The sequence below is a fragment of the Olea europaea genome, chromosome 4 (genome assembly GCF_002742605.1).
Source record: "Olea europaea var. sylvestris chromosome 4, O_europaea_v1, whole genome shotgun sequence".
NCBI lineage: Eukaryota > Viridiplantae > Streptophyta > Magnoliopsida > Lamiales > Oleaceae > Olea > Olea europaea.
The window spans coordinates 13,815,539-13,829,171 of record NC_036240.1 but is presented as its reverse complement, the minus strand read 5'-3'; the positions used below and the strand labels follow the sequence as shown (position 1 = coordinate 13,829,171).

General features: G+C 36.2%; 2 protein-coding genes and 1 long non-coding RNA gene across 4 annotated transcripts; all 3 read right to left on the bottom strand.

The window, feature by feature from the left end:
• Positions 1-1,108: 1,108 nt before the first annotated feature.
• Positions 1,109-5,558, bottom strand: LOC111393702 (ATP sulfurylase 1, chloroplastic-like). Of its 2 annotated transcripts, XM_023019367.1 has the most exons (6): positions 5,005-5,557; positions 3,082-3,487; positions 2,313-2,451; positions 1,950-2,071; positions 1,689-1,775; positions 1,109-1,571 (listed from the first exon to the last, which is right to left on the bottom strand). In XM_023019367.1, exons 1-6 carry the CDS (start codon positions 5,508-5,510, stop codon positions 1,434-1,436), a joined length of 1,398 nt encoding a protein of 465 aa, XP_022875135.1. In that variant the 5' UTR covers positions 5,511-5,557; the 3' UTR covers positions 1,109-1,433. The 2 variants fall into 2 exon arrangements, with proteins under 2 accessions (XP_022875135.1, XP_022875136.1); XM_023019368.1 differs by lacking the exon at positions 2,313-2,451 and having other exon boundaries at positions 1,950-2,210; positions 5,005-5,558.
• Positions 5,559-6,467: 909 nt separating this feature from the next.
• Positions 6,468-9,281, bottom strand: LOC111393064 (ATP-sulfurylase 3, chloroplastic-like). The gene is made up of 4 exons (XM_023018464.1): positions 8,727-9,281; positions 7,132-7,209; positions 6,590-6,995; positions 6,468-6,479 (listed from the first exon to the last, which is right to left on the bottom strand). Exons 1-4 carry the CDS (start codon positions 9,230-9,232, stop codon positions 6,468-6,470), a joined length of 1,002 nt encoding a protein of 333 aa, XP_022874232.1. The 5' UTR covers positions 9,233-9,281.
• A 2,348-nt stretch (positions 9,282-11,629) lies between these two features.
• Positions 11,630-12,428, bottom strand: LOC111393703. The gene is made up of 2 exons (XR_002702484.1): positions 12,339-12,428; positions 11,630-11,914 (listed from the first exon to the last, which is right to left on the bottom strand). It is a non-coding gene; the product is annotated as an uncharacterized LOC111393703 (long non-coding RNA).
• Positions 12,429-13,633: the final 1,205 nt, after the last annotated feature.

The following is a 13,633-nucleotide window of genomic DNA, read 5'->3' as shown; positions in this document are numbered from 1 at the left end:
TTAAGATAGAGTAGACTTTCTAGGTTGAGGAGCGGCAAAAACTTGAAGTATTTCCCATGTTTAGTTCTAATACCATATAAAAATTTGGATTCCATCTTAAAATGTCAACTTTATTAGGAGGATTAGTCCAAATCCTTATAAGTTGGTCTATGTTTTCATCTTTATACGATATAGATTTTTATCCCTTAACGTGCCCCTCGCAAGATGAAAGCTCGTTTGAGTAAGCCAATTTTGAAATCTATGTGATCATTTGTTAAATCTCAATTGAATCAAATTACTCGTTAAAACTTAGTGAACTTTGATACCTAATTTGATTTAGAGTCAATCGAAAAGTATTGTATTCAATAGAAAATAACCATAGCAAGTAATAGGAAGAAGCGGAAGAATAAGGCAACAAGAAAGTGGGAAGAATCCGATAAGATGGGGAGAAATTGGAGAAGAAACAAAAATTCGGGAGCAGAGAACTTGGGTAACCAGCCAAGTAATTCAATTCTTCAATTCATTTGATCATCGTCTGTTCTTCCATGTTTACCTTAAAAGACAAATACAAAGGAAAATAAGCAAACCTAGAGAGAAAGAGACTATGGGTCAAACCCAATCTACAAGCCCAATTAAAATTAATAAAGCATAAACAAAGATAGCCCAATAGTAGGAGCCCAATAGTAGGTGACATTCTCATCAATGAGTAATTATGCAGTAAGAAAGACTGGGGAAACAAATCCTTAAAACTTTTTAAAAGAATAGTTTTTGTACCATCACTAATTTAATCCTTAAAAAACTCCCTATATATTGGGAATACGGTGGGAGGTGGTTAACATCCATAAAAGATTAGGAACATTTAGCCCTTGTTTGGCTCCATTTTTTCAAATTATAATAACAAGAATAATAATTTTTTAAAGAAAGTGTAGTTAAAAAAATAAAAATAAAAATAAAAAACTTTTTAAATCTACATGTAATATTATTTTATTGGAGAATATATGATTGATAAAAAGAGAAAAAAATGAATTTTAATTTAATAGGAGCCAAACATATGCTAAAATGGAATTGAGATAATTATGATAATTACGTTTTTTTACGTTCTTTTCACAATTTCATTAACTTCTAACTGTGAAAACAAGGTGGCTATTTTCATTACCCTGCAGCATCATGAGCTGATAAAATCACTTTTTTAAGAGTTCATATTTCAACAGCAACCCACAATTCATTTTCCTCACACAGTACACAATATTATACAGAGTACACGAGACGAGTGCACAAATTCAGGAGCCATTTTTGGCACTATTTTACAGGTCGAGGCTAATTCTTGAACTTCTGTACCTATGCCTCCTATGATCTTATTGAGATGAAGTGAGTTTGACCGAGTTTTATGCAATGATACATTGGAGATAAATAGGTTTAAGATTCTACCGAGCATAATTACACAAGTAATAGTTTCAAGCTGGGACAGGTTCAGGGACTCTGCCATTCTCAGACAGAGCCAAACTGTCGTAATAATCGACCAAAACTTTCCAACCACCTGGGCACATGAATCCATCCGGAGGATTCTCCCCATTCTTCGCAAGTGTTCGCATCTAGAAAAGTGGAATAAACAAAATGCCAGTGAGAATTAAAATCCCTTTGGCTAAGCTACTGCTACCATAAAGTATAAGCAAAAGGGAGCCGATCAAAACTGTTAATAATAAAATTACCTTGGTACCAGATATGAACAGAAAATCTTTAGTCCTTGATGGATCAAAGAATGCCATTTTACCCTGAGTCTTGTCATAAGCTGCAACCTGGAGTTCGTCCATAATAACTAATTAATATTCAAGATTTCCATTTTCCGATGTCATGGCAGTGAATTTTTTCTTTCGATTTCTATAGGAAGAGAATACTTGAGATGTTAGTCATCAAGTGAACCCATAATAAGAACATCATGAATGTGACAACGCTGAGGATCATTTTTCTACCTTGAATGGAAGAATGTTGAGCCGCTCTAATCCGGGAGCCATACTCAGCACCATCTTACCATGATCTGCATCATACAGATCTCTTTTCTCAAGTGGGTGGCTCATGCCAGCAGGGTCCCGGCCTACGATATAGAAGTTTGCACCTGCATTAATTCTAGCCTTAGCATGCCACTGTACCTCAGTTGGGCCCGCATAGTGCATGGGAGATGGGAATATAGAAACTACCGTAGTCTCTGGATCAAGAATGCCATCCTCAAGCACCTAAAAGAACAGTTAAAATAAATAATCAGTATGTAATAGAAAATACTTTCTATTGTACCAGATCATACAACAAATTTGCATCGCGGGGAGCAGGGTCCCGGCCTACGATATAGAAGTTTGCACCTGCATTAATTCTAGCCTTAGCATGCCACTGTACCTCAGTTGGGCCCGCATAGTGCATGGGAGATGGGAATATAGAAACTACCGTAGTCTCTGGATCAAGAATGCCATCCTCAAGCACCTAAAAGAACAGTTAAAATAAATAATCAGTATGTAATAGAAAATACTTTCTATTGTACCAGATCATACAACAAATTTGCATCGCGGGCATTCTATAAGTTTGACATATGTTGTCAATTTAAAGGAAAATATTGCATAAAAGCACATCATGAACAATCTGCTAATGAAAATCAACATTGAAATAGCTATGCTCAAAAGTTCACGTACACATATTTACTTATAATAAATAAGTTGAAAAATTAAAAAAAATAATGTTTCTCTTCATCTAAATTAAGCTTTAAACTTTTTAAAATGTAACCTTTTTAAAGTTATCAAAGTGTCCAATCATATTAGGGACAAACAGTTGATTTTACTCATTTCCTAGGCAAGCCCTAAATGGAACTTCGGGATACAAGAACGAATCACGTCATGATCAGCAACAGTTCTAACATTGTACCAAAATATACTTTTGTCCCACAATATTACTTCTTTTTTCAGCATGACACTGTTTGACCCGATGTAAAAATTAATTAGCTCAAATTCTTAATAGTTGTAAAAGGAATATGAAGAGAAAGCACACAAAAAAGGAAAATGCAAAAAGATTGGCTCCCCATTGCTAGGTAGATAGTAACATATTTAAGAGGTCACGTACCTTCTCATGTTGCTTCATTCGCCAACAAAGTGATACATCATCTGCTTTTGTATAACCTCCCAATGGATGAAGCAAGAGGACCGGATTCTTATATCCCATCTCCAGAAGACGACTGCGCGTGTCAGTCATCAATAGAGCATGCCCATTGTGCACAGGATTTCTGAGCTGGAAGGCAAACACAGCATCTGCGTTGCGCCTCACAAACTCGTCACGGAGCTGTGAAGGGGAAAGCCGGAAGTGATCAAGACCATCATTATACTTGATGGGTTCTATAACCTCTAAATCACCACCAATCAGCCAGTTTCCAGCAGCGCTAATAGCTTCCTCGACATAAGGTAAACCGGGTGCTGTAGTACCCCAGGTTCTTGCTATTCTTTCTTCTTTGTTATGCTTGTAAATTTCAATGCTACATTAACAATTAGATTTAAGAAGATCAATAAAATACTTGATGAGAAACTGTGGTACGTATATCTATGTAGTAAAGCAAAAATAATAATAATAATAATAATAATAATAATAATAATAATAATAATAATAATAATAATATGATTAGGAGCACAACCTACATGTCTAAAGAAAATGATAAGTGAAAATTAATCTACAGCCAAAATATCGTAGATGATGGTAAAGGAGTCCTACGGAAGCTACCTGAAAAACTAATCAAAAACCATTGTACATAATTGTGTCAGCTCTGTTTCTCGATTACAAACTACAGATGAATTTTACTTTTTCATGAAAAGCAAATTATTGGTCATGTACCAAAAGATGACGTGAACAATTGTTTTCGAAATAACTGGTACTCTTCTATAATCCAATCTTAATAATTTCCTTATTCAAGTATAGAGTCAATGGAAGTTAAAGTATCCATGGGTTTTGTAAAGGGGTCAACATTTGCATGTAGTCAATCATATATGCATAGGATGTCAATATTATTACATGATCATGCTGGTATACCATTCCAATGAATTTGGAAATCAACTAATCTATTCGCTCAAAAATGTCTTAAACACCCTTGGTCTCGCAATCAGATGCAAGTTGACTTTCAAATCATAGTAAAACCCCGTTTATTTCCCATTTTTGTAAAAATGAGAATGAAACATATAGCCGTTATGAGTCCTATACAAAATATAGAAATTCAAATTTGGTGGCTTGATGTGATGGATAACGGTTATATTTTTCATTTTAATGAGGAGAAAATGGGAAACAAACAGGGCTAAATCTCCAATCATTTATCTTTTTTCATTTTACAAATGTGGGACCTTGCCCTTGGAAATAATCATTTGAATAAGAATTGCAAGCTCCACCATCTTATCCAACCAGAGGATTAAACCTTGGAATATTACACTCTCGAAACACCAATTCCGGAAATTATTCAAGCAGCATATCATATGAAATCACCAACTAAATCGAAATTATTGCATGACTGTAGAATTATCAGTTTTACACGTCAGCACAACTTGAGCAAGAAACTCTGCAATAGCTATGAAGATACAATTAGGCTGCAAAAAGAGTTAAAATAAATCAAAATTTCTAGCTAATTCCATGAGAAGCCATAATTTAAAACTAACTAATAAGAAACATTTCAGTTTGATAGGGAAAAACATAATTAAAAATTAAAAAATTAAAAATTCAGCGCATTCAATGTATATCAAGTTCTAAAACTAAAATTTCACGCCAGGACAGGCAACCCCTTCTTAACAATTACAAATTATCTATATCTAATACCGATCAAGAAGATATTCATTAGCATTAAAATTCATAGTAACTCCATATATAAATAAAAAGACTCGTAACAGAAATAATTCATCACTCAGAGAAGCATAATTCCATCACAAGTGCATCGTTCACATAATTAATCACTTAAAAACTCAATAGAATTCAGCCAACAAATTTCCATAGAAAAATTAGAGAAAATTATCTTACTCGTTCAAGATAGCAACGAGGTTGTCATTCTGATCCACAAGCGCAACGCTGGTGGACGACCCGATCCGACCCTTCTGGACATCATCAATGGCCAGAACGATCGCGACCGACATGTTGACAACCGACCCGTCATTGAGTCGGAGCGAGTTAAAATGAAGCGTTTGGAGGAACTCAGACTCTCTCATGAACCCCTTCAATGGGCTGGCCCAGCCCTCGCTGAGCACATGGACCCATTGAAGGTCAATCTTGGAGAGTTTGATCTGAGGCAAGCCCATGGCCTGCTTCAATTTCGAATCCTTCTCAGATTCTCGAACAAAAAGCTCGACAAGTCGGCCTCCATCCGGGTCAATCAGAGAGGCAGAAATCTTGGTACCAGATCGGGTTCTGGCGGTGGAGTGGTGGTGGAGGGGGAGGAGTAAGGGTGGAGGGAGGTGGGATTTGGGCAGTTTTGGGTAAGAGACGGAGGAAGGAGTGGCTATGTTAAGGAAAAGCGCCATGGCTGCCATTTGGAGCGGCAGAAGAGATTTCTGTCTTTTTATTTCGTTGGTGGGTTGGTTTGAAGGAATTATATATTATTTGGAGGGAGAGCGTGTGAATGAGAGAGAAAAGGATATTTTGGGAATAACAAAATTAAGAAAAACAAAATTTAAGAAAGTGGGAATATTAAAGGAACAAAATTTGTCCTTAGTGTGAAAGATTATAAGGAAAATTGAGAATTAAAATTGTGGTAGAGGGACTTTTGGGAAAGAAAATTGTAGTGAGGGGTATTCTGGGAAAGAAATATTTGGGTGGAATTCCGGTGTTGGATTTATGTGGGGGTCTCCAGTGGAGTGTAAAATTTGGGAGGATGAACCTGGACAATGTTTTATGAGATAATTGATTGGGGCACTCCCAAATTAAATTATTTAGGCCCTGTTCTCTTTACTGTTTTCGGGCCGTTTTCTGTTTTCGATTTTTCAAAACGATGAAAACGTGTTCTCTTTCCCGTTTTCGAAAACGAATTTTCGAAAACGAAAAAAAAATTTGTGAAGAAAACACAAAACGACTTTTTTTTTTGACATATGTTGTCAATTTAAAGGAAAATATTGCATAAAAGCACATCATGAACAATCTGCTAATGAAAATCAACATTGAAATAGCTATGCTCAAAAGTTCACGTACACATATTTACTTATAATAAATAAGTTGAAAAATTAAAAAAAATAATGTTTCTCTTCATCTAAATTAAGCTTTAAACTTTTTAAAATGTAACCTTTTTAAAGTTATCAAAGTGTCCAATCATATTAGGGACAAACAGTTGATTTTACTCATTTCCTAGGCAAGCCCTAAATGGAACTTCGGGATACAAGAACGAATCACGTCATGATCAGCAACAGTTCTAACATTGTACCAAAATATACTTTTGTCCCACAATATTACTTCTTTTTTCAGCATGACACTGTTTGACCCGATGTAAAAATTAATTAGCTCAAATTCTTAATAGTTGTAAAAGGAATATGAAGAGAAAGCACACAAAAAAGGAAAATGCAAAAAGATTGGCTCCCCATTGCTAGGTAGATAGTAACATATTTAAGAGGTCACGTACCTTCTCATGTTGCTTCATTCGCCAACAAAGTGGTACATCATCTGCTTTTGTATAACCTCCCAATGGATGAAGCAAGAGGACCGGATTCTTATATCCCATCTCCAGAAGACGACTGCGCGTGTCAGTCATCAATAGAGCATGCCCATTGTGCACAGGATTTCTGAGCTGGAAGGCAAACACAGCATCTGCGTTGCGCCTCACAAACTCGTCACGGAGCTGTGAAGGGGAAAGCCGGAAGTGATCAAGACCATCATTATACTTGATGGGTTCTATAACCTCTAAATCACCACCAATCAGCCAGTTTCCAGCAGCGCTAATAGCTTCCTCGACATAAGGTAAACCGGGTGCTGTAGTACCCCAGGTTCTTGCTATTCTTTCTTCTTTGTTATGCTTGTAAATTTCAATGCTACATTAACAATTAGATTTAAGAAGATCAATAAAATACTTGATGAGAAACTGTGGTACGTATATCTATGTAGTAAAGCAAAAATAATAATAATAATAATAATAATAATAATAATAATAATAATAATAATAATAATAATAAAGGTAAACCGGGTGCTGTAGTACCCCAGGTTCTTGCTATTCTTTCTTCTTTGTTATGCTTGTAAATTTCAATGCTACATTAACAATTAGATTTAAGAAGATCAATAAAATACTTGATGAGAAACTGTGGTACGTATATCTATGTAGTAAAGCAAAAATAATAATAATAATAATAATAATAATAATAATAATAATAATAATAATAATAATAATATGATTAGGAGCACAACCTACATGTCTAAAGAAAATGATAAGTGAAAATTAATCTACAGCCAAAATATCGTAGATGATGGTAAAGGAGTCCTACGGAAGCTACCTGAAAAACTAATCAAAAACCATTGTACATAATTGTGTCAGCTCTGTTTCTCGATTACAAACTACAGATGAATTTTACTTTTTCATGAAAAGCAAATTATTGGTCATGTACCAAAAGATGACGTGAACAATTGTTTTCGAAATAACTGGTACTCTTCTATAATCCAATCTTAATAATTTCCTTATTCAAGTATAGAGTCAATGGAAGTTAAAGTATCCATGGGTTTTGTAAAGGGGTCAACATTTGCATGTAGTCAATCATATATGCATAGGATGTCAATATTATTACATGATCATGCTGGTATACCATTCCAATGAATTTGGAAATCAACTAATCTATTCGCTCAAAAATGTCTTAAACACCCTTGGTCTCGCAATCAGATGCAAGTTGACTTTCAAATCATAGTAAAACCCCGTTTATTTCCCATTTTTGTAAAAATGAGAATGAAACATATAGCCGTTATGAGTCCTATACAAAATATAGAAATTCAAATTTGGTGGCTTGATGTGATGGATAACGGTTATATTTTTCATTTTAATGAGGAGAAAATGGGAAACAAACAGGGCTAAATCTCCAATCATTTATCTTTTTTCATTTTACAAATGTGGGACCTTGCCCTTGGAAATAATCATTTGAATAAGAATTGCAAGCTCCACCATCTTATCCAACCAGAGGATTAAACCTTGGAATATTACACTCTCGAAACACCAATTCCGGAAATTATTCAAGCAGCATATCATATGAAATCACCAACTAAATCGAAATTATTGCATGACTGTAGAATTATCAGTTTTACACGTCAGCACAACTTGAGCAAGAAACTCTGCAATAGCTATGAAGATACAATTAGGCTGCAAAAAGAGTTAAAATAAATCAAAATTTCTAGCTAATTCCATGATAAGCCATAATTTAAAACTAACTAATAAGAAACATTTCAGTTTGATAGGGAAAAACATAATTAAAAATTAAAAAATTAAAAATTCAGCGCATTCAATGTATATCAAGTTCTAAAACTAAAATTTCACGCCAGGACAGGCAACCCCTTCTTAACAATTACAAATTATCTATATCTAATACCGATCAAGAAGATATTCATTAGCATTAAAATTCATAGTAACTCCATATATAAATAAAAAGACTCGTAACAGAAATAATTCATCACTCAGAGAAGCATAATTCCATCACAAGTGCATCGTTCACATAATTAATCACTTAAAAACTCAATAGAATTCAGCCAACAAATTTCCATAGAAAAATTAGAGAAAATTATCTTACTCGTTCAAGATAGCAACGAGGTTGTCATTCTGATCCACAAGCGCAACGCTGGTGGACGACCCGATCCGACCCTTCTGGACATCATCAATGGCCAGAACGATCGCGACCGACATGTTGACAACCGACCCGTCATTGAGTCGGAGCGAGTTAAAATGAAGCGTTTGGAGGAACTCAGACTCTCTCATGAACCCCTTCAATGGGCTGGCCCAGCCCTCGCTGAGCACATGGACCCATTGAAGGTCAATCTTGGAGAGTTTGATCTGAGGCAAGCCCATGGCCTGCTTCAATTTCGAATCCTTCTCAGATTCTCGAACAAAAAGCTCGACAAGTCGGCCTCCATCCGGGTCAATCAGAGAGGCAGAAATCTTGGTACCAGATCGGGTTCTGGCGGTGGAGTGGTGGTGGAGGGGGAGGAGTAAGGGTGGAGGGAGGTGGGATTTGGGCAGTTTTGGGTAAGAGACGGAGGAAGGAGTGGCTATGTTAAGGAAAAGCGCCATGGCTGCCATTTGGAGCGGCAGAAGAGATTTCTGTCTTTTTATTTCGTTGGTGGGTTGGTTTGAAGGAATTATATATTATTTGGAGGGAGAGCGTGTGAATGAGAGAGAAAAGGATATTTTGGGAATAACAAAATTAAGAAAAACAAAATTTAAGAAAGTGGGAATATTAAAGGAACAAAATTTGTCCTTAGTGTGAAAGATTATAAGGAAAATTGAGAATTAAAATTGTGGTAGAGGGACTTTTGGGAAAGAAAATTGTAGTGAGGGGTATTCTGGGAAAGAAATATTTGGGTGGAATTCCGGTGTTGGATTTATGTGGGGGTCTCCAGTGGAGTGTAAAATTTGGGAGGATGAACCTGGACAATGTTTTATGAGATAATTGATTGGGGCACTCCCAAATTAAATTATTTAGGCCCTGTTCTCTTTACTGTTTTCGGGCCGTTTTCTGTTTTCGATTTTTCAAAACGGTGAAAACGTGTTCTCTTTCCCGTTTTCGAAAACGAATTTTCGAAAACGAAAAAAAAATTTGTGAAGAAAACACAAAACGACTTTTTTGTCGTTTTGGGCGTTTTCACTGTAAAACTTGAAAAAACTGAAAACGCGGGAAACACCTTTTTTTTTCGGAGGTAATATGGTGATTCTCAAAATTTCAAAAAAAAAAATTAAAAATTATATATATTTTTTTTTTCTTTTTTTTTGAGGTGATCTTGTGGTGATTCTCAAAATTTCAAAAAAAAAAAAAATTTCATTTTTTTTGTTTTGAGAAACTAACAAAAAGAACGCATTTTCAACAATTTCAAAACAAACACTCAAAACACAAAACTCAAAATGAATTTAAAACTCAACACAAAACTGAAATACAAAGAGAACACCCACTTAATGCTTAGAAGGGCAAATAATAATAAATAAATAAAAGCTCCTTGTACATTGTTTGTTGACTGTGTTTCAAAATTCATGATGTGGCGGGCGGGAAAACTCACTGAAAATGGGGGATATTGGTAGACTTGGCCCACATTTCTCCCATTTTTGACACAACCGAACCCTACATCCACATTGTCGTAATCTTCCTCCCGCACCCGAAATCCCCACCTAATACAATTGACTTGATGAAATTGATCGGCAGCGCCGTTGCGTACTGAATTTTGTGACTGGCAGCGAATTCAACGCGGGTTCATTGTCGTTCACACCCACACGAAATCGTCGTTTACGTCAACAAAAATGAGGTGCCGATTTCAAACTGAATATTTGTCGATTGGCTGCGCCCTGCCCATATAAATGAAACTTCGAGCAACCAACGAACCCCCAATAGCAATCGAAGGCAGAATGTCAGACCTCTCAGGTAAAAGGGTCGATTTTAGAAACCAAGATTCTCAGCTACATTCTTGACAACATCTGAATCGACAAAATATTATGCATGTGGCTACTGTTTTTGAAATAATTCATGTAAAATCATTATCTCAACCAATTTAATAGTTCAAACATTATCTTAGGTTTGTGGCAGTGTAGAGTGAATTCAACATCAGTTTAAGATTGATTTCAGCTTTGTTACTGTATGAACTTAAATATGAATGCATGCTTAAAATGTGCTGATTTATAGAACATACATGAACATTTTGCTTTTGCCAAAATGTTGAACTTGACTGTGAATTTGCTTATTGAGTTATGGCAGAGGGTCCGTAGTACACGAAGCACTGGAGTAATCCAGTAGCCGGGAAGGGGCCTAGAAGTGCGTAGGCACGAGTATCAAAGCTTCAGTACCAGCGTAAACGCCCCTTATGGGGAGGAAATACAATCGATTCCTCCATTTAAGTGGTTCTCGCTTCTCCTTGTTCCTAGGTAGTTCCCAATGTTTGGCACTTTCCATACTTTATGGGTGAAACGCACCACTTCTTGTTCATGGTCGGTAAGTGGTCAACCAGCGCTTAGTCACGTAATATGAGTAGACAACATGTATGAAACCATTTATGTGATCAATTTTTCAAGGTTTTAATTGGTTACTGAGAACCTGCAGTTTGGAAAGAGGTAAGCAGAAAGCATGACGGACAAAGGTAACTTCCATGCTTTTTCGAACTTTTAGTTCGCGAATGTCATAGTTTATTATTTTCCTGAACTTTTCATTGCCATATTGTAGTAGGAAAAGAAATTGTGATCGACTTGGATGACAAAGTTTTAGTAGAATCCAATAATGTGGACGTTACGGAGCATGTCATAGGTTTCGAAGAAGATATTGTTGCGGGAGATGGTGTGATTGTACCAGTGATGGCCATTTTTGTAAAAATGAGAATGAAACATATAGCCGTTATGAGTCCTATACAAAATATAGAAATTCAAATTTGGTGGCTTGATGTGATGGATAACGGTTATATTTTTCATTTTAATGAGGAGAAAATGGGAAACAAACAGGGCTAAATCTCCAATCATTTATCTTTTTTCATTTTACAAATGTGGGACCTTGCCCTTGGAAATAATCATTTGAATAAGAATTGCAAGCTCCACCATCTTATCCAACCAGAGGATTAAACCTTGGAATATTACACTCTCGAAACACCAATTCCGGAAATTATTCAAGCAGCATATCATATGAAATCACCAACTAAATCGAAATTATTGCATGACTGTAGAATTATCAGTTTTACACGTCAGCACAACTTGAGCAAGAAACTCTGCAATAGCTATGAAGATACAATTAGGCTGCAAAAAGAGTTAAAATAAATCAAAATTTCTAGCTAATTCCATGAGAAGCCATAATTTAAAACTAACTAATAAGAAACATTTCAGTTTGATAGGGAAAAACATAATTAAAAATTAAAAAATTAAAAATTCAGCGCATTCAATGTATATCAAGTTCTAAAACTAAAATTTCACGCCAGGACAGGCAACCCCTTCTTAACAATTACAAATTATCTATATCTAATACCGATCAAGAAGATATTCATTAGCATTAAAATTCATAGTAACTCCATATATAAATAAAAAGACTCGTAACAGAAATAATTCATCACTCAGAGAAGCATAATTCCATCACAAGTGCATCGTTCACATAATTAATCACTTAAAAACTCAATAGAATTCAGCCAACAAATTTCCATAGAAAAATTAGAGAAAATTATCTTACTCGTTCAAGATAGCAACGAGGTTGTCATTCTGATCCACAAGCGCAACGCTGGTGGACGACCCGATCCGACCCTTCTGGACATCATCAATGGCCAGAACGATCGCGACCGACATGTTGACAACCGACCCGCATGATGTGGCGGGCGGGAAAACTCACTGAAAATGGGGGATATTGGTAGACTTGGCCCACATTTCTCCCATTTTTGACACAACCGAACCCTACATCCACATTGTCGTAATCTTCCTCCCGCACCCGAAATCCCCACCTAATACAATTGACTTGATGAAATTGATCGGCAGCGCCGTTGCGTACTGAATTTTGTGACTGGCAGCGAATTCAACGCGGGTTCATTGTCGTTCACACCCACACGAAATCGTCGTTTACGTCAACAAAAATGAGGTGCCGATTTCAAACTGAATATTTGTCGATTGGCTGCGCCCTGCCCATATAAATGAAACTTCGAGCAACCAACGAACCCCCAATAGCAATCGAAGGCAGAATGTCAGACCTCTCAGGTAAAAGGGTCGATTTCAGAAACCAAGATTCTCAGCTACATTCTTGACAACATCTGAATCGACAAAATATTATGCATGTGGCTACTGTTTTTGAAATAATTCATGTAAAATCATTATCTCAACCAATTTAATAGTTCAAACATTATCTTAGGTTTGTGGCAGTGTAGAGTGAATTCAACATCAGTTTAAGATTGATTTCAGCTTTGTTGCTGTATGAACTTAAATATGAATGCATGCTTAAAATGTGCTGATTTATAGAACATACATGAACATTTTGCTTTTGCCAAATTGTTGAACTTGACTGTGAATTTGCTTATTGAGTTATGGCAGAGGGTCCGTAGTATACGAAGCACTGGAGTAATCCAGTAGCCGGGAAGGGGCCTAGAAGTGCATAGGCACGAGTATCAAAGCTTCAGTACCAGCGTAAACGCCCCTTATGGGGAGGAAATACAATTGATTCCTCCATTTAAGTGGTTCTCGCTTCTCCTTGTTCCTAGGTAGTTCCCAATGTTTGGCACTTTCCATACTTTATGGGTAAAACGCACCACTTCTTGTTCATGGTCGGTAAGTGGTCAACCAGCGCTTAGTCACGTAATATGAGCAGACAACATGTATGAAACCATTTATGTGATCAATTTTTCAAGGTTTTAATTGGTTACTGAGAACCTGCAGTTTGGAAAGAGGTAAGCAGAAAGCATGACGGACAAAGGTAACTTCCATGCTTTTTCGAACTTTTAGTTTGCGAATGTCATAGTTTATTATTTTCCTGAACTTTTCATT

What these genes read in the sequence shown, in the direction of transcription:
- LOC111393702 (XM_023019368.1), bottom strand. Translation starts at nt 5,510, where the DNA reads ATGGCAGCCATGGCGCTTTTCCTTAACATAGCCACTCCTTCCTCCGTC. An exon ending in CTCGTTGCTATCTTGAACGA is followed by an intron (nt 3,488 to 5,004) that starts GTAAGATAATTT and finishes TTGTTAATGTAG; the next exon opens with CATTGAAATTTACAAGCATA. An exon ending in TGTTCATATCTGGTACCAAG is followed by an intron (nt 1,572 to 1,688) that starts GTAATTTTATTA and finishes CCACTTTTCTAG; the next exon opens with ATGCGAACACTTGCGAAGAA.
- LOC111393064 (XM_023018464.1), bottom strand. Translation starts at nt 9,232, where the DNA reads ATGGCAGCCATGGCGCTTTTCCTTAACATAGCCACTCCTTCCTCCGTC. An exon ending in CTCGTTGCTATCTTGAACGA is followed by an intron (nt 7,210 to 8,726) that starts GTAAGATAATTT and finishes TTGTTAATGTAG; the next exon opens with CATTGAAATTTACAAGCATA. An exon ending in GCACCCGGTTTACCTTTATT is followed by an intron (nt 6,996 to 7,131) that starts ATTATTATTATT and finishes TTGTTAATGTAG; the next exon opens with CATTGAAATTTACAAGCATA.